This window comes from Dromiciops gliroides, chromosome 2 (genome assembly GCF_019393635.1).
Source record: "Dromiciops gliroides isolate mDroGli1 chromosome 2, mDroGli1.pri, whole genome shotgun sequence".
NCBI classification, from domain to species: Eukaryota; Metazoa; Chordata; class Mammalia; order Microbiotheria; family Microbiotheriidae; genus Dromiciops; species Dromiciops gliroides.
The window spans coordinates 330263429-330284665 of NC_057862.1; the positions used below are offsets into that span (position 1 = coordinate 330263429).

At 41.5% G+C, this 21237-nt stretch overlaps 1 protein-coding gene across 1 annotated transcript; it reads right to left on the minus strand.

Moving 5' to 3' along the window:
* Positions 1-875: 875 nt before the first annotated feature.
* LOC122743908 (pre-B-cell leukemia transcription factor 2-like) lies at positions 876-2786 on the minus strand. The gene is given in 2 exon segments (XM_043989148.1): positions 876-1584; positions 1672-2786. Coding segments are annotated over 2 exon segments (1206 nt in total). The 5' UTR covers positions 2785-2786; the 3' UTR covers positions 876-1491.
* Positions 2787-21237: the final 18451 nt, after the last annotated feature.

Here is a 21237-nt window from a genome sequence, read left to right on the forward strand (position 1 = left end):
ATCCTAAAAACATGGAATCAATGTGGAAAAGTGGAAAATAAAACATCAATTATTATTAATGCTAGTCTTTCTGGGGATCCCTCTTGGATAAAGGAAATAGAAATGAATTTGACTAAGCATGTGGGCTTGGGGTCCCAAATGAGTACTTTAAGATGTGATTTGTATCTTCTGCCTCTAAGTGGAATCACAAAGAAAATCCAAAGAGAAAGAGTTCTACCCATAGTTACCCAGATGCATAGAGATTTGTGATCTCTTTCTACCATCTCTTAAAAAAGAAAAAAGATAAGAGCGGAAAACAGGAAAAACAAGTACTCCATAAGGTACTATATGTCCACCTCTAATTAGAGGTAGCTATTGCTAAGGAGAACAATGAGAAGTTTTCTAGCTGAAGGGAGTTCAGGCAAACTGGAAGATGGGTTTGGCACAGCCGGGAAAGAAAATGTGCCTGGAGAATGAGTGGCCAATTAAATGAATCTTTCATCAAACCTTGGGCTTTTTTACTTCAATATTACTCCACCACAGACTATGCCTGGTCTTTCCTCTAGATAGTGCCCTTGGACTTTCTTGTGATAGTAGTTTGATCTATCCAGCTTCTGATTCAGAAGCCCATTATAGCCTCTGACCCTTCAGTCCCATAATCTGTCTTCCTGATTACTAACCCTCATTTGTTCACATACCTATTCTTCTGTCTGTTGGCTCAGAATCTTTCCTGCTCTCCAAACTGGATGGGAGGGAAGAGGCATCAATCAGTACCATGAAACTTGCTTAGCTATAGCATGCAAGGGGCCCTGACACCGGTTGTATACCTCTTAGAGTTTTAGTAAACAATTGATTGTTTTTTTTTTTTAACAGATGAATCCCAGGTTTTCTTTTTCTCTTTTTTTTTTTTTAAGAAAAAAAAAATCCAAAGCCCAGTCAACATTTCTCTAAAGTAGCAGAAACTCCCTCCGAGGTAGATATCTGAGTCAGACACTCTTGTCCACCGAGCGATTCTATTGGTTTAAGATGAGCTGCATATGAGGTAATAAGAGCTGTCTTAGGGGGCAGGGGGCGGGGTGCACAGGGGGCATGGCCTGTGTCCTCTGTCCAGAAATTTTGTCCCCATTTTTGGCGTCACTAGGCAGGTGGGGTGGCGTCTCTGCCCCATTCTAGAGTGGCTAAGTGGGGTGGGGTGGAGTAGGGAGGGCAAAAGGAATAAATCATGTCAGAGAGAGAGAGAGAGAGAGAGAGAGGAAGGAGACTAAATAAGAGAGACAAGGAAAGAAGTAGGGTAGAGGACAGGGATGAGGGGGGGAAACAGAAGGGCCCCTTGGAAGATGCTTCCCTCCCTGTGGTTCACACCCCCAGCACTGAGACGCCTTCTTCGTGAGGAAAAACCCCATATGCCCCTCTGCCTTGTGCTTCTCCTTCGGGTGGGGTGTGTTCACTGGATGTCTGGGGCCTCTCCAAGAGTCACCCCCGTGTACCCCCACCCCTGAGACAGAGACTGGATCAGTTGGATGTGTCAGAGTGAACACTCCCAGGCCCCTCTGTTGGGGATGTCACTGAAGATGGGGTCACTGCCTCTTGCCAGCCACCATTAGCCCTCATTTCCCGGGGGCTGTACATCTGGCCTCCCCCAAGGCTATCCCCGTAGCCCCCAGGGCCCATTGAGTGACGGAGCGATTCCACCTGGGAGCTGGGGTAGGAGTCTCCGTTGAGCCCGGGCATCCCTAGGAACATGTCTCCAGATCCTGAGAGATTGAAGGAACCACCAGAGCCTGCAGAAGAGGGAGGTGTAGGGGAACTGGCACGGCTATGCCCCCCTTGAGTGACGGATACAGCAGTTTTCACTGCGTAGATATTTGCTTCTTCCTGGAACTTCCCGATATTCTTTTTATATCTGATCCGCTTGTTGCCAAACCAGTTAGAGACCTGGGAGACAGTGATCCCACACTTCTTGGCGAGCTCCTCCTTGGCTTCTTCACTGGGATAAGGGTTACTCAGATGGGAGTAGAAATACTCATTTAGGACCTCAGTGGCCTATTTGCTGAAGTTACGGCGTTTTCTTCTGGCATCCAGGAAACGAGAGCGAAGTATCATGACGGCTTCACACGTGCTTTGTTTGAGTTGCATCTGAATGGCACTGAATTTTCGGTGGATGATGCCAACCATACGTTCCATCTCCTTGGGAGCCACAGGCCGTGTACGACTCTGCTCTCGAAGCAGGTTCATCACATGGGTAGTAAACTCATTACATGCCTGTTCATACTTCTCCAGCTCAGAATGGTAGATATGGCGGATCTGGGCCAGTTTACTTCGATAGTCAGAGTGCTCAATGGAGTTATCAGGAGATACTCCACCCCCAGAGGCTGCTGCTGCTGCAGCAGCAGCTGCAGACCCTCCTCCCTTCTCTGGTCCTGCCACCCCTTCTGCTAGAAGCATGTTGTCCAGACGCATGAGTTGGGGGTCCACGGGTTCCTCCTCCTGTGAGCTCCGGATACTGAGTCCAGTCTTCTCTTTGATCTCACATAGGACACTAAAAAGAGCAGGCTTCATTCGGTGGCAATTCAGGGCATGTTTCTTGGCCTGGGCCTCATCCAGGCTTTGGTCGGTGATGGTCATGATCTGCTGTAGGATGTCCCCGATGTCCTGCTTTCCCCGTCCTCCTGGGACCCCCCCAGCACCCCCTCCGGGTTCTCCACCACCGGGAGGTTCCCCAGGGCCCCCTGGCTCCCCACCTACTAGCCCCAAACCTCCCCGGCCCCCGCCTGGAGGGGGTGGCCCTAGTAGCCTTTCGTCCATGGCTGGGGGGGCCCCCCTCCCCCCGGAGCCCCCTCCCTGATCAGCCCCTCCTCTCTCCCCGGTTCTCCCCTTTTCTTGAAAAATTGCTTGGGCCGATGCTCCTACTACCACCCCCCCCCCGCCTGTCTCCCCCTCTCTTGGCTCCCTGGGGGGCCCCTGCCCTGGGGGGAGCTCTGGGATATGGGCTGGGCCCCCCCAGAGGAGACCCCGGCCCCCGGCGGCGGAGAAAATGGAGCCGGAGAGAGAGGAGGCCCAGGCGGGGGTGTGTGTGAGAGAGAGGGAGGGAGGAGGGGGGGAGGCTGGGGGAGGGGAGACTAGGAGGAAGAGGAGAACAATTGATTGTTAATTGAACTACTTTTCAGCCCAAAAGGTGGGTAGCTAGTGCTTTAACCTCAGTCTGAATTCTGCCTCTAAAACTTATTAGTTGTGTAACCTCAGATAAGTCCATTAGGCTTTCTCAGTCTTGGTTTCTTCATCTGTAAAATGGAGATAATAATGATACCTACATTATAGGATTATCGTGAGGATCAAATGAAATAATATACGGAATGTGCTTTGCAAACCTTAAAAAGAACTATATAAGTGCTAGTTTTCATCATCAGCTGGGCTGAGACCTAGTGCCTCTCAGCAATAAGAATTTTAGTGCTGGTTTTAATTAATCTGCATCTTAATTGCTCTTCTCCTTGTGTCTTAATCTTTCTTCTATACAGAAAACTCATAAACACTGTAATATAAAAGCAAGTGTGTGACATTATTTAGTGATTCCTTGATGAGTTGTTGGTATTATATGCTGTAGAAGAAGAAATAATGACATTGTCTCAAGTATCGGCCCAACTTAGAAGAGTTAAACTTTGGGGTCTTATATAGTTCTTTTACCTGTAAGTGGGAAAACTTGAAACATGACTATATCATTAGGTAGGAAAGTCTTGCTAAGAATGTCAGAGGTCCCTGTTTCCCATTTAAATTTTCTTCCTTTAAGAGAAATGTGGAGTAGCATTCTTTATATAAGGATGGAGTTGAAACTACTTCATTTTTGTTTCTAGTGCTTTGACTAAGTGAGAACACTCTTTTGGTCAAATCACTCAGAACCGAGTGTGAACAGGACCTATACATCTGCTTGAATCAATCAGGGTCATTGTGTGAGAGACTGTGTCAAGCCCTAAGCAGTTTGTATACAAGGAAGAAAAGGGGAGCTAAATGGCTTAGTAGATAGAATGCTGGGCCTTGAGTCAGGAAGACCTGCATTCAAATCTGGCTTCAGACACTTATTAGCTGTGTGACTCTGGGAGAGTCACTTTTCCCCTTTTTGCCTCAGTTTTCTCATCTGTAAAATATGCTGGAGAAGAAAATGGCAAACTGCTCCACTATCTTGGCTAAGAAAACTCCAAATGTGCTCATGAAGAATTGGACATGACTGAAAAATGACTGAACAACAACATGTAAGGAAGAAGTCATCTCAGAACTGGAGAAGAGATTCTGAGTATCTGGATATGAGAGTTTGAAAGAAGCGTGGCATTTACAATACAACTTTGAGGAGTGCAGGGAGGAAGGAGTCACAGCAGAAAAGAATATATTGGAGAAGGGTGATTGTCTCCACAGGCATCTTAAAGCTAAGGATCTATGATGAGGGACATCTCAAGAAAAGGTCCCAATTTCCCTCCTGATACCTGTTTACCTGAAGATATTATAATATAGTATGCTGGTTAGTTACCCAGATGTTTCCATTAAATTAAATTTTGCTTAAACCACAAAGAAAACAAGGGACTAACTATAAATAAAAATTTTATTTAAGGTTAGGTAAAGGATCCAAGCTTTGCCTAGGTGTTAGGGACTCCCCTAACTGAGGACTTAGAGTAATTGTGACTACACTCACAACTTTTCATCTATAATTAACTCCCCAAAGCCAAAGACAAGCAGGTTTTTGTAAAACCTGCCTGCTCATCATTTCTTTTAGCACAATAGTATTCCATTACATTCATATATCACAATTTGTTCAGCCATTCTCCAATTGAAGGGCATCTCCTCAATTTCCAATTCTTTGCCACTACAAAGAGAGCTGCCAGAAATATTTCTGTACATGTAGGTCCTTTCTCCTTTTTTATGATCTCTTTGGGATACAGAATCAGTAGTGGTATTACTGGGTGAAAGAGTATGCACAGCCCCATAGCCCTTTGAGTATAGTTCCAAATTTTTCTCCAGAATGGTTGGATCTGTTCACAGCTCCATCAACAATGTATTAGTGTTCCATTTTCCCACAACTTCTTAAACATTTATTATTTTCCTTTTTTTTGTCATATTAGCCAATTGGATAGGTGTGAGGTAGTACCTCAGAGTTGTTTTAATTTGCATTTCTCTAATCAGTAGTGATTTAGAACATCTTTTTTTGGTAGGGCAATGAGGGTTAAGTGACTTGCCCAGGGTCACATAGCTAGTTAAGTGTCTGAGGCTGGATTTGAACTTGTCCTCCTGAATCCAAGGCCAGTGCTTTATCCACTGCGCCACCTAGCTGCCCCTTAGAGCATTTTTTCATATAGCAATAGATAGCTTTGATTTTTTTCATCTGAAAACTGCCTGTTCATATCATTTGACCATTTCTCAGTTGGGGAATGACTTGTATTCTTATAAATTTGATTTAGTTCCCAATATATTTTAGAGATGAGACCTTTATCAGAAACACTGGCTGTAAAAATTATTTCCCAGATTATTTCTTTCCTTCTAATCTTGGCTGCATTGCTTCTGTTTGTACAACCCCTTTTTAATTTAATGTACTCAAAATGATCCATTTTACATCTCATAATATTCTCTATCTCTTGTTTGGTCATAAATTCTTCTCTTTTCCATAGATCTAAGAGGTAAACTATTTCTTCCTTTCCTAATTTACCTATGGTATAACTCTTTATGTCTAAACCATGTACCCATTTTGACCTTATTTTGGTATATGGTGTAAGATGTTGGTCAATGTCTAGTTTCTGTCATACTGTCTTCCAGTTTTCCCAGTAGTTTTTGTCCACTACTTCTTCAATAAAGGGAAAGAGGTACCTTTTCCCCATCCTTCTCTTAGTTTAAACTGGAGCTTTATAGTTACATAGCGTTAATTTTATTGTTCTTCCCAATTACATTGTTGTTCTCATTGTGAATATTGTATTCCTGGTTCTGTTTAATCCACTCTCCATCAGTTCATTTAAGTTCCCACATTTCATTGACTTCTTCATAGTCATTGTTTCTTATGGTGCAATAATATTCCATTAAATTTATGTACTACAATTGCACATATATAACCTCCTCAGGGAGAGGGGAGGGAAAGGAGGGATAGAATATGGAGCTGAAAACTTTAAATGAAAATATTTATTAAAAATTATATTAGGGCAGCCAGGTGGCACAGTGGATAGAGCACCGGCCCTGGAGTCAGGAGGACCTGAGTTCAAATCCAGCCTCAGACACTTAACACTTACTAGCTGTGTGACCCTGGGCAAGTCACTTAACCCCAATTGCCTCACTAAAAAAAAAAAATTATATTGTTTAACTATGTCCCAAATGATGGATGCCTTCTTTAGATGAAGTTTTTACTACCACAAAAATGATAGTACCAATATTTTGGTATATATGGGGCCCTTCCTTCTGTCTTTGAGATTCTTGGTCTAAGATGAAGAGCTGACTCTTTAACAAGGCTCTACCCTCTACTTGTACCTTTAATCTCATTCCCTTTTGTCTTCTCTGGCAGTTTGTCCCCACAGTTATCTCCTGAATCTTTTTAATTTTCAGTTTCTTATTATATATAGTACCTATTACCTACAGATGGGCCCAGGTTTCCCTTACCCTAAAAACAAAACAAAACAAAACAAAACCAAAAAACACTTACCTTACTATATCCCTACCTTCAATTTCTCTCATTTTTCCTCTCTTTCTCAGCCTAACTCCTAGGGGGGGGGAAACTGTTTATACTCATTGCTTGTACTTCCTTTCTTCTGTTTCACTTCTCAGTCCTTTGCAATCTGCCTACTGACCTCATCTATCACTTGACTGAAACTTCCCTTTCCAAAGTTACCAGTATTTCCTTAACTGCCAAGTTTGATGGCCTTTCCTCTCATCTTTCTTAACCTCTTTGTAGCATTTGCCATTGCTGAATACCCAGTCTTTCTGGATTCTCTCTTTTCTCTGGGTTTTCATGACATTGTTTTTTCTGGGTTCTTCTCCTACCCGTCTGATCTCTCTTTTTCAGTCTTCTTTTTATTTATTTTATTTTATTTTGCAGAGCAATGAGGGTTAAGTGACTTACTCAGGGTCACACAGCTAGTAAGTGTCAAGTGTCTGAGGCCGGATTTGAACTTGGGTCCTCCTGAATCCAGGGCCGGTGCTTTATCCACTGTGCCTCCTAGCTGCCCCCTTTCTTTGAGGGATGATCACACACATCACATCACCTACTTGAGGATGGGTCCCTAGACTTTTTCACTTATCTCTCTATATTTTTTCTTTTTGGTGACTTATCAGCTCCCATGAATCAAATTATTATTACTTTGCAGATGACTCCCCTGATTCATATATCCAGCCCTAGTTTTTCTTCAAAGTTCCAGTATCACATCACCAACTGCCAATTTAATAGTTTAAACTAGATGCAGCTGGGTTTTATAGTGGATAGAGCTCTGGGCCTGAAGTCAGGAAGACTTGAGTTGAAATGAAACTTTTGACACTTATTATTTATGTGACCCTGGGCATGTTACTTAGCCTTTGACTGCTTTAGTTTCCTCAACTGTAAAATGTGGATAATAACAGCCCCTCCTTCCCAGAGTTGTTGTGAAGAGGATCAAATGAAATATTTTTAAAGTACTTAGCACATAGCAGACAACAAATGTTTGTACCCTTCCTTCCTTGAACTAGATGTCCTATAAGCATTCAAATTCAGCATGACTAAAGCAGAACTCATTATATTTCACCCCAAAGGGCTCCCTATTTTGAACTTTTCTATTACTGTTGAGGGTTCCAGCATCCTCCCACTCATGCAAGTTCACAGCCTTGGAGTTATCGTCAACTCTTTTCTCTCCTTTATCCCTCATGTCCACACAGTTGCTGATCTTGCTAATTTTAATGATACCTCTCTCACATCAGAACTCTTCTGGCCACTTTCCTTGTCCAGGCCCTCATCATTTCTCATCTTTATTAGAAATAGCCTCTAGAATGGTCTCCCTTCCTTCAGCCTCTCCTCTCCTCAACCCATCCTCCCCACCACCGTCAAAGTGACATTCATAAAACACAGGACATGGTACTCCCCTGTTCAATAAATTCTGGTTTATTACCCTATTACTTCTAGGATCAAGCATAAGCCCTTCTGTTTGGCATTTAAAACTGTTCATACCCTGGCCTCACCCTTCTTTTTCAATCTTATTATACATCACTCCCTTACACACACACACACACACACACACACACACACACTTACATCCAATCAAGCTGACCTTCCTGCTGCTCTCACATATACCACGCCATCTCCTGTATTTTTGTCTTTGGACAGGCTGTCCCCCATGCTTGAAATGTGGATCTACCTTTTCACCTTCACTTCTTAGAATCATGAGTTTCTTTCAAAGCTCAGCCCATGGACCACCTTTTTTAAAAAATAAAAATATTTTATTATTTTCCAGTTACATGTAGAGATAGTTTTCAACATTTGTTTCCATAAGATTTCCAATTTCAAATTTTTCTCCCTCTCTCCCTTCCCTCCTCCTCTCCCCTAGACAGCAAAATAACATCAAACATATTTCTGCATTAGTCATGTTATAGGAGAAGAATCAAAGAAAAAAGGAAAAACCTCAAAAAAGAAAAACCACAGCACCCAAAACAAAAGAAATAGTATGGTTCAATCAGCATCCATACTCCACAGGTTTTTTGGACCACCTTTTAAAAGAAATCTTTTCTGACCTTTTTCCACTCCCAACCTTCAGCTGCTATTAGCACCTCCCCCTTCCATTAATTTTATATATACCTATTTTATATATGTTTGCGTGTCTCCCCCCCTTAAAATGTAAGCTCCTTAAGAGCTAGATCATTTAATTTTTGTTTTTGTATCCTCAGTGCCTAGTCCAGTGCTTGGAATAAATGTTTATTGATTGCTATGTCCCTAGCAGTATCTAGTCTCTGGAATTCAGAGACTTACTTTAGAGAAGACATCCTTCTCTGGTAAGACAGGTTCCAGTCTGTTAGAACAAATCCTGCTCCTTTATAGTTAGAATCATAGAATTATAAAACTGGAAACTAAGCCACTCCTTCCCGAGTCCAGAACTGGGGCCAAGAGAAGCTACTGTAATGTTGCAGGGAGCAGGGGGTAGGCGGATGCTGCTGGCAGAAAAGGGCAGAGTGTAGGAGCTGAAGGGCTGCTCTGTGAAAGCTGACGGCATACCATAAATTTGGGTTGACAACAGGAAAACTCATGACCTCAGTGATGTCTTTTAGAGTGAATTCCTCTCCTGAGGAAGCCTGGAAAATGAGAAACTGTCTCCACCGGGGGAGCACTAAACCTATTTCCTTCTCAGTCTTTCTTGTGTCTCTGAGTTCACAGCCTTGGTTTACTTTCCCAGACAAAGCTGTTCTTAGAACACAGCAAAGCAGGAGCTGGTACCTGGATCTTGGGGGGGAGGGGGTGGGAGGGGTTGGGGGGTCCTTACTGTAAGGATGGGACAATGGGGAAGGAAGAGGTTCTTCCATCTAGTGCTAAACAAAATCAGAGGTGGGTATGTGTATATTCACATACACTCAGAAAAATATGCATGCATATATATATATATACATACATATGGATACACACATCATGCACTCACACCATACACATGCAGCACTCATGTATATATGTATACATATGCATGTGTATACACACACACACACACACACACATATATATATATATACACACACTTTATATTTGTGTGTACATGTCCCTAATACATTGTTGTTGTTTGTCCTTCATTCTCAAAGAGGACCATGACAGATGTCATAGCTTACAATGAATTGGATTTAAATGAGGAAGGGCTGTGTGAAGTCACCAACCTCGCTTTTTTCTCTGGTGCCATCTGGGTCCAGTGGCAAGATATATTATCAGGATGACTGGAGATGGCTCCAGATGTTTAAGGCAGTTGGGGTTAAATGATTTGTCCAGGGTCACACAGCTAGTAAGTATCTGAGGTCACATTTGAACTCAGTTCCTCCCAACTTCAGAGCCACTGCTCTACCCACTGTGCCACGTAGTTGCCCAACTCACCTATAAGCCTAGTAACCACCACTAAGATTATCCCATGATCCCTTTCCACATCCCTTATATGTGTTTTGCTTTTTGTTCAATTCAATTCCATCCAATTTGATTCAAGAAGCATTCATTAATACATCTGATATATACAGTTCACAGTGCCGTTAGAGATACAAAATTTTTTTAAAAAAAGAAACAATTCAATTGAATTCAAACAATTCAAATTGAATTCAATTCAATTTTAAAAAAAGAAACAATTCAATTTCTGCCCTCAATTTCAGCTTATATTACAGGGACAGGTGGGGATAGGGAGGGGATGGATACACACTGTACACAGGGGAGTAAAAGTCTATACAAAGCATATGCATAATAATTGGGGGGAGCAGGGAGAAACACTAACAAATGAGGGGATTAGGAAAAGTCATCTTTTAGGTGGTGCTTATATTGAGCCTTTAAGAGATCCAGGAATTATAAAATAAGGAAGTAGAGAGTACTCCAGGCACAGCCTATGCAAAGGCCCACAGGCAAGAAATACTTCTAGGGCAGCTAGGTGGCACAGTGGATAAAGCACTGGCCCTGGATTTAGGAGGACCTGAGTTCAAATCCAGCCCTAGACACGACACTAGCTGTGTGACCCTGGGCAAATCACTTAACCATCATTGCCCCCACCCCCCAAAGAAATACTTCTACAACATATCTACTGATTGTTATACATTGAAAGAAGGGCTGTTTAGCTAGAATTCAAAATGTATTCAAAGGAAAAGTCTAGAAATGCTTACTGACTAACCGACTCACTGACTGATTTTAAAAGGTTTTACATGCCAAACAGATGAGCATGTATTTTTCCAAGAAGCAGTTGGGAAGCCATTGAGGATTCTTCCACAAAAAAGTGAAACAATCAGAACTGTACTTTAGGATGATCCGTTTGTCAGGTAGAATGGAAAAGAAAGAGACTAGAAGCATGGGCACCCATTAAGAAGTTATCATAGACTTTTTGAGTATCTCTTCAAGATGGTGGAGTGAGTAGAAATATAACAGAATCAGGCTCACACACGCAGTAAGTGTCAGAAACTGGATTTAAACTCAGGTCTTTCCTAGTTGCTCTTCAGGCCTGGTGCTCTGTCTACTGTGCCAGCTTTGTTGTTGACAAGCCAAAGAATGTCTAGAAGGGGAAAACTTGGATGGCAAAGTAACTGGACCATGCTGTCTGAGGATGAGCTGAAGTGCAAATGTGTAGCCTGAAGAAGAAAAGATCTCAGGGAGTATGTGACAGTTGTCCTCAAGAATTTGAAGTGAAATGGGCTGCCTTGGAACAGACTAGGTTCAATTTCATTAAAGGTCTTTGGACAGGGGCAGCAGTGGATAGAGCACCGGCCCTGGAGTCAGGAGTGCCTGAGTTCAAATCCGGCCTTAGACACTTAACACTTACTAGCTGTGTGACCCTGGGCAAGTCACTTAACCCCAATTGCCTCACTAAAAAAACAAACAAAAAAAGAAAGGTCTTTGGACAAGGGTTAGATGACCATTTGTGGTTATTCTGTTGTAGGTATTTGATGGGGGGGGGGATATTTATTGGAGTAGAGGATCGTTAACGTTCCTTCCAACTCTGGAATTCTGTGATGCTAGGTATTCCTCTCTTATATATACCTATGGGTTCCACATATTCTTAGGCAGCACGCTGGGCTCAACACACTCTTGGGCCACTGTTGTCAAAGATTACTTCCTGGTTCCTTTCTAGACTATTGAACATCTCAGATAAGTAAAAAATACACCCCCTGCCCCCGGAAGCAGTGTTCTCTCTCTATATACCATTGGTTCTGCTTCTAGCACAGCCTCCACAGTTATCATGAAGGAGACCCAACAACACCCCCCACCACCTATACCAATTAACTGATCATTCACTGCTAACAGGCAGGCAAGTCTAAGAGCCCTGGAAACAGCAGCATCCCTGCTCCACCTCCATACCATTGACCCTGGTTCCAGCATCCTCCAAAAACTACCATCCAGGGAAGCAACTCTTGTGGAGATACAACATGACAACTGCCTCCACCTCAGCCAAAGGAGACCCAGAAAAACAAACTCTCAATATCAAAATCCTTGGTACTTCCCAATGGTTCAGCATTAGGATTGATGTGTTTTTATTCATGAAAATGACACTAAAGAAGATATATTACAGGGGCAGCTAGATGCCGCAGTGGTTAAAGTGCTGGCCCTGGATTCAGGAGTACCTGAGTTCAAATCCAGCCTCAGACACTTAACACTTACTAGCTGTGTGACCCTGGGCAAGTCACTTAACCCCCATTGCCCTGCAAAAAAAAAAAAAAAAAAAAGAAGAAGAAGATATATTACCATATGGCTTGCCATTGCACTTTAAGGACCACTAGACCTTTCCATCTGACTTGAAACTGAAACCTCCTTTGTGTGATGTCTCTGCCCACTAGAATGTGAGCTCATTGAAAACAGCAGTGGTCTTACTTTTCCTTTTGTAACCCAGTGCTTTGTACATAGTAATATTCTAATAAATGCTTTTCAATTCATTCAATCCCTGAAGGAAAATCAGCTTCTTCATAGCTGTGAAGGGAAGAATAAGACTCTGATTTAGAAAGACTTGGGCTCCATTTCCATTTCCATTTCTGCTAATTACTCATTGTGTGATTTTCTGAGTTTCAGTTTCTCCTTCTATAAAGTGGGAAGGAAGGAAGGAAGGTAGGAAAGAAGGGAAGCAAAGTACCTACTAAGTGCCAGGCACTATGCTAAGCACTTTACAAATATTATCTCATTTGAACCTCACAACAACCCTGTGGGGTAAGTGCTACTTTTATCTTTATTATATAGTTAAGGAAATTGAGACAACAGAAGTTTAGTGACTTGCTCAAGATGACACAACTAATAATAATAGTTAACTTTTATATACTAAGGATCCCCCTCTTCCCCCACCCAAATCAAAGTCTAGGGACAAACTCCTGCTTTGGTGTACTCTACATGCTAGCCCCTGTGTTACAGTTTATTATCATCATCATCATTATTAGCTTTACAGTTATTGTCTCATTTTATTTCAGTCCTCATAACAACACTGGGAGACGGGTGCTATTATTATCTCCATTTTACAGATAAAGAAACTAAGGCAAACAGGAGTTAAGTGACTTACCCAGGGCCACATAGGTAATAAGTGTCTAGGAATAGATTTGAACTCAGGTTTTCCTGACTTCAGGCGCAATGCTGTATCCACTGCACCAACTAGTTGCCTCCACAGTAGTGGGGATAATAATCTTTGGTTGTGAAGATCAAATAAGCCAGTGTATGTACACTGCTTTGTAACTATGTCAGGCTACAAATATAAGTGCAATGGGATTTTGGTATATGCCTAGATCATCTAAGATAGAGGCACCCATGTGGAAAACTCTAAATCCCTGCTTCTGGTCACTATTATATGTGCTTAGTACTTATTCAGTGCCTTGAACATAATAGGCTCTTCAGATGAATGAATGAGTGTGATTTTAATAAGTGAATAGGTCTGGAGGGGGTAGTAAAAGCAGGAAGGAAGAGACTAGACTATACTGGGCCAGGCAAGCAGTTTATCCAGAATCCCTGGAGCCATAATATTTGGGGGGATAGTGGTGATCATGGGTGTGCAGATTGGAAGCTGTTTTCAGTGAATTCACTGTAATCTGAAAGGGGCTTCCTTGGAGCACAACGATACAGTTTTAAGTGTTCTCACATTTCCTCTTCAGCTCTTCATCTAAGGGTTGAAGCCAATCAAATGGTTTAGGCTTAGTAACAGTAAAAGTTACAGGGACTCTTCTACCATTGTAATCTAGTCATGCCTCAGAACATGCTCGTTTGGATTACTAGAATTCAACTTTATAAAGGAGTTTGATTTAATATCCCTTTGCATTTACAAGGACAGAGGTGGATTTCCATCTCCTCCTGATCAACTGGGCAAACACAGACAAGAGTCACCCTACAGTGATATTAACTGTTGTATGAATGGCTACATGACTTAGTTTTCATCTAATAAGAGAGAAAAAAAGAAATAATTTGCTGATTCCCCAGGTAGTGATGATCACCTCATTTCCAGTCTAATGACCCCATCCCAAGCCAGTCATAAGTTACCAACAGCAGACCACCAGGGATGGGTTGTGGCTGCTGGGGTCAATCTGGCAGGGGGAGTAGGGATGGATAAGCTCCCTAGGATTCGAGCTTGGGCTATATTGAAGCAGCCCCCACCCCGCATCTCCCACATCCCCCAGCTATGCCAATACAAGAAGCAAGACAGTGTGGGGTTGTTTTGGGTTAGGGTGACAACTCTGGGCTCCATACAGGGTCACCCCTGTATTCCTGCAGGAGGAATACTTGTTGGGGAGTATTTGGCTTCTTGTGTTTGGGGCCTAGGATACCAATGGGTAAAGGGAAGTCAATTAGCTAAGAAAGAGCCAAAGGAAAAAAATTAAACACATAGATTGATAAAGGCAGAAATCAACTTATTCTGGGAAAAAGTTGGGAAGGGTGGCTAGTTTATAGGTCAAAGTCCAGAAACCTCCCTATTACTAATGAATTAATGGGATTTGTTTTTTTTTAAATGGATGTTAATAAAGAGACATGAAAATACATAAAATTGTTTTTTTATTTAAATTAATATTAATAGTTCACTCTGAGAGAATTTTTCCTGCAAGAGTTTTGAAAGAAAGGAATTACCTTCATAAGAAGGTGGAAGACAGTAATTAAATGCAACCCTTCCACTTTCCTTGTCTATCTATCCTCCTATAGACTCAGAATTGTGAGCTAGGAAAACTCACTCTACAGCCATGAAATTCTTTTGCCTGGCCCAAGCTTCACTGATTGGTTCCTCTTTCTCTGACAGTTATAGAGTAGAAAATATATAGGGCTTGGAGTTAAAGGATGTAAATTCCAATCCCAGTAGCTTTGCTGCTTATTGCCTCTGTGACCTGGGGCATGTCATTTCTATCTGGGCCCTAGCTTCCTCTTCTGTAAAGTGAAAATAGTAATACCTGTTCTTGTCAGTCTTGAGTGAGCTAATACATATAAAACACTTTCCAAACCTTTATGTGTTATGTAAATGACAGCTATTACTATAATGTAAAACTTTAAAGGGAGCGAGGCTGAGGTTGGCATAGGGAGTCTGTAAGTAGAAGAGATCACTTTAGCCAAATGGAAAGTACTTAACTTGCTACTTGCAGTGAAATACAGTATTTGGGTTTGATAATAAGTAAATAGTTGTTATTTCTTGGACCCACTCCATCATGGAGCATCATGGAATTAAGACTATCTGGTGAAGAAAGCAGAAATGGAGGTTTAAAGTAGCAGTGGAATGCAAAAACCCAGCTCCATGCATGACCATGGTCAAAGATTTTTGGATTGCCCTGATCCCCTGACTGCTGGAATCTCGAATAACTTCATGGAAAGGAGCTATTTAATTTTATTTCTGAGGCCTTGACAGCAGCAGGAAGGAATGTTGATGAAGTCCTGGTGCTGGCCTTCAGGAAGCCAGTATTACAGTAGCTGTTGCCTTGCAGTGGATGAGGTAGAATTTTGTGATTGCCTGGTTTATGGACTCCCTGTTTGACTAGAACCACATGAAAGCTTATCACTGCCAATGTCTATGATGACCCAAAACACATACAAAGAAAAGAAACATTGTAGTGGAGCTGGATATATTTCCCAAATCCAGGTAACTGATTTTTAAAAATCCAGTTGGCTATTTGGAATTGTGTAGACACAGCCTGAGTGTCTTTATAGAGGAGAAGTAAATGATTTCATTAGAAAAGATTGAATAGGGGCAGCTAGGTGGCGCAGTGGATAGAGCACCGGCCCTGGAGTCAGTAGTACCTGAGTTCAAATCCGGCCTCAGACACTTAACACTTACCAGCTGTGTGACCCTGGGCAAGTCACTTAACCTCAATTGCCTCACCAAAAAAAAAAAAAAAGAAAAGAAAAGAAAAGATTGAATGTAGTGTACCTTCTTGGAATGCAAGAGCAGTTTCCATCATAATATTTAATGATGGACCAGACCTTTCTCTAATTGTGTAGTTCAAAATGCTCCCACTAATGCCAGATGAACTGTGTCTCATTATCACTATGAACACATACTGTACTTGTCTGTGAGACAGACATGCCTTCCTTTGACTTCTTTTCTAGTGAAAACAGACCAGATCATGGCTACCTGAGTCAAAAGTTGTTAGGCTTAATGACACTGTTGATTGGTAGGGAGTGAACTCAATGGTGTGTGATCTTAAAGAATGTGACAGGATGAGGGAAAGAGGTTTAGAAAAAATTCACTTCTTGGAAATTCCCAGTTTCAGCTGAAGGTCCCGCCATCCTTCTAGTCAGCTAGATTTGCAAGCTTAGAGTCATACTCAAATCTCTATTCTCCCTCGTCACCATGTAATCAGTTGCCAAGTATTGTCAATTCTATTGCCAAAACATCTCTCAGACCCATTCTGTTCTCTTCACTTTTATAGCCACTATCCTCCTTCATCTTTAATTATGTGTCCTCCAACAGCCTCCTAATTGGACTCCTGAGGACCTCCTTTCATCTCACCAAGACATCTTTTCTACAGCTGCTAAAAAAGTATTCCTCAAATTCTGGTCTGACCATATTGCTCCCCAACAAAAGGAACTCTGGTGGCTCTCTTTTGTCTCTAGGAGGAAATATGAAGTACTCAATTTGACATTTAAAGCCTTTCATAATCTGGCTCCAACCTACCTGGCTGACTCTATTTCCCTTCATATTTTCTACAGTCTAATTATATTTCTTTCTTCCTTTTCTTTTTGAGGCAATCATGGTTAAGTGACTTGCCCAGGATCACATAGCTAGTAAGTGTCTGAGGCCAGATTTGAACTCTGGTCCTCCTGACTCCATGGACAGTGTTTTATCCACTTCACCACCTAGCTGCTCCTCAGTCTAACCAAACTGTTCCATTTACTGTTCTCTGAACTTGGTATTCCATCTCCCACTCCATATCATTACATAGGCTCACTCAATTCCTAGAAAATGCTCACTAATCACCTCTGCCTCTTGGAATTCCTTCAAGGCTCAGCTCTTGTCACTTCCTATAGGAAATTTTTGGTATCTCTTTAATTATTAGTCATTCCCTCTTTCTCTTCCTTAAATTGTCTCATACACACACACACACACACACACACACACACACACACACACACACACACACATATATATATATATATATATATACATATATATATATATATATATATATATATATATATATATTCATTTACTTAAATAAAAGAAAGAGAAAGGAAGGGAATAGGCATGTATTTAGTACTTACTATGTACCAGGCACTGTGCTAAGCACTTTACACGATATATCTCCAAATAAAATATTGGCTTCTTATTGGCAGAGACTGGGTTTTCTTTTTTGTTTGTTTGTGTTTTTGTCTTTGCATCTCTACTGCTTTCACATAGTAGGACCTCAGCAGAGCTTCCTTGGATCAGATTGGAGAGATAATAGTATAATAGAAAAGAGCCATAGGGTAGGAGTCAGGAGACACGGGTCCCATTGCTGGTTTTGCTGCTGATTTGTTCTGTAACCTTAGGCGAGGTACTTCCTTTCTGTAGTCTCCATATTTTTCTCCTGTAAAATTAAAAAATTGGAAAAGTTGACCTCTATGGTCCTTCTAGGTCTGGAAAATTCTATTCTAATTCTATGGATTTGGCAAACATCTGATGGTTAGGAATTTTTCCATTCTGATCTAAAACCCGCCTGAAGCAATTCCCAATTGTGTACTCTCTCTGTATCCCTGTTTGTAACACATGGGCAATGGAGCTTGACTGCCTTGGAGGGTGTTTGTTGGATAAACAGCTTGTAATGTGCTATTTAAATGGCAGACAGCAGCATTCAATATTACCTGGGCCTTTACAGTAACCCCATTTTAGCAGAAGATGTGGAGGGTCTCAGTGGGGAGTGGAGAGAAAGCTCTATAGGAAGCTGTGCTTATAGTACTTCTGGGCCTTGGGGGTCGATCAGTCATCAGCCCAACCAACATGTCCTCATTCCAGGTGTTGCCATAATGGCAGACTAGTAATTATGAGAACCTGTCCCTCCTCTTTTTTGCCTCTTGGCTGAGAAGCCATGTGATCTGAAACATAATTTAGAAACAATAACTGGCTTTCAATATGGAGAATAAGATTTGTGACTCTTTTGTGCCAACAAAATCTGAAACGGTAAACACACTTCCAGTAATGGATGGGGCTAATAACTCTCTGAGACTGAATTCTAATGGGTATCTCTTGTCTATTCCTTGGACATTTCCCTGTTACTCACAGCAGGTGCCATTTTCATCCCTTTTGAGGTCTACATATCATCCTTTGATAATGGCTTCCTGCCACAGTTACCTGGATAATAATGGGTACCAGCCAGAATAAATTAAGAATCATAGAAATTTAGAAGCTGGAAGGGACCTTAGAGATCAATCCATTCCAACCCTTTCATTTTACAGAGGAGGAAAGGAGGCCCAGGGATATGAAGCAACTTGCTTAAAGCCACGTCATTAGTTAGGAGCAGAGCCAGGTCTCTTGATGCCCATTTCTATCCTTTCCCCACTTCATGGCTGATATTCAGAGCCTTGTATAATCTATTAGCATGTTATTCTCAGGCAGCAGTGTGTAACAAATGAAGAATGCCAACGAACAGAAGTAAAAAGATACCATCAGGGAAATGTAGGATAGAAAACAGAACATGGTCTTGACATGTGATGAAGGCAAGGGAGGACAGATAAATAGCCTGGCTACTCCTTTGGTAGGCTCATGTTATTAGGAAAGAACAAGGAAGGTCTTCAGCACACTGGGAAGGTGAACCTAGGGAATGACACAATCTAGGATTTGGGTATAGAGGAGATTGTGATCTGCATTATTTGGAGTGAAGGTCCAAATTGAGGTCACAGATCCATTTAAATATTGTTACTATCTTATGTCAAAATATATCTATAGAATCATAGAAATGTAGGCATATTCTACAGGTGCTCTGAAATTCCAGGATTCTGAGTAGGTTGGGAGCCATTTGCAATTCTACTCTAGGATGACTGATCATAGGTTTTTAAGTAAAGGTCTTTAGAAAATATAGATTATGAATGTTTACTTACAGTTAGTGTTTCATTGATGGTTTGAGTTTTCAGTCTTATCAACAGGGTCAGCCCCGGTAAAACTGGGGCAAGGGCAAAGTTTCTTCTTTGGCTGCCCTTTCATTTCTCATGTTCCTCCTTTGTGCTAATTGCTCCTAACCACTCCAACATTTCATCCCAACCAAGTGCCAGCTCTGTTTGTCCTTTTTTCCCTCTTCCCATCCAAGCTCATCTTAGAAAAGTAGCAAAGGTTTGTCATGTGCCCCTGAGGGTAAAGAAATTGAAGTCGAGGTGTTCTTTCTTCTAGGAGTGCTTTAATTTTGAGCCTTTGGAACCTGGAAAAGAACATTTAGACAACACTCAGTAGGTATGTGTTTGTGTGTCTGTGCATTTGTGTGTGTGTTTTGCTATGAGGTGAATGGTTTGTTTTTATTTTTGTTTGTTTTGGAGGAGAGGATATAGAAACCTTCTTAATGACCAAGAAATCATATTCTATACATGGCTCCTTATTTCAAATCATAGTAAAGTTAGCTTTAGATATATACGACACTGGGGAAAAGTTAAAATTAAATCTGAAATCAATGAATAAATCAATATAGTTGGTGAGATCATTGGATGAAATGCAAATTTGTTGTTCAGTCTTTTCTGTGATGTCTGGCTTTTTTTGACCATGCTTGAAGTTTCCTTGGTAAAGATACTGAAGTAATTTGGCATTTTCTTCTCCAGAAATGCAAATAGTTTGTGATTAAAAACTCTTCCAATATATGCCTAAGCCCAGAGCCATAACTAGGGTATGGCCACTAGAGTGTTGACTTAGGCCACCAAAATATAGAGCTTGTCAACTATACTCTCCCAGGGCGTATGACCCAATGAACTCTTTTCTTAAAACTGATAATAGCCTCATCTCAGGGAACACTTTCTCCCATCAAAAGATGCTTCAGACCTCTGGTCCCTCACCTCTTTACCCTTCATTCCCAGGGGTAGCCAGGCCTTCAGTAGAAAAGAAAACCTAAGGTGTCTTTGGATGTACTAGGACCTCAAACCCACTCTCAGCAGTCATGCCTCAGGTGAACTCCCTCTTCTAGCCCCATTCTTAAAGCTCTAAGTGGCTTTAGGATACACACACATATCCATCTACAATACACATACATACATAATACATTAAAACATACGCATACATGTGTGCATGTACATGTATGTGTGTACACAAAAATATACACACATGTATGTGCGCATGCATGTATGTGTAAAATAGTTGGAGGAGATTATCTAGAGACTAATGTTGCCTTCCTATTGTCATGACAAAGAGGTGATCCTGGGTTTTCTATCACTATGCCAATAGAATATAAGCCTTGATAGATTCTATCAAACTGTCATAGATCCTACCAAGGCTTTGCTATGATTCCAGCAATATCTCTTAGGTTGTTCATCCAAGGACCAGCCTGACTGAGATTAGAAAGGCTACAGAATCTTGTCCATTAGATAATAATAGATGTTTGGGGCCATAGTGATTCATTACAAGGCATGTAGAGATTTCCATATGCATTGATACAGAGAGCATCCTCACAAATGAAACTATGGATTCTTGAAGTACTAAATGTTTGCTATAGGGGAGAGACTTCTATACAGACAGGCCACTTCTATCTACCACAATGGAATGGACAAGGTTGTTTAAGACTGTTAATAAGCAAAGTGAACAGTGTAGCTCTTATTGATAAAATGGGCATTCGGGACTCTACTTTTTCATGATTTCATAGAATCATAGATTTATAATTATAAGGGACCTCAGAGGTCATCTCATTCAACCCCTTCTCTTGACAAATGAGGAAACTGAGGCCCAAATAGAAGCCTGAGTTCCCCTGTTGGGGGGGGGAGGTCACACAGGTTGTGTCAGAACTGGGATATGAATGCTACTACTATGACTCTGTATCTGGTTCTCCTTGCACAGCATTCTCAAGGAATCTATCACTTTCCTCATTTACCAAATAGAACTTTGCCCATGGCTCTCTTCCCTACCTAAGGTAACTATGTTAGCATAGTACTTGGCATATAGTAAGTGTTGAACAAATGTTCATTCATTCATTCATTCATTCATTCATTCATGTGTTTATCTTCCAAAGATG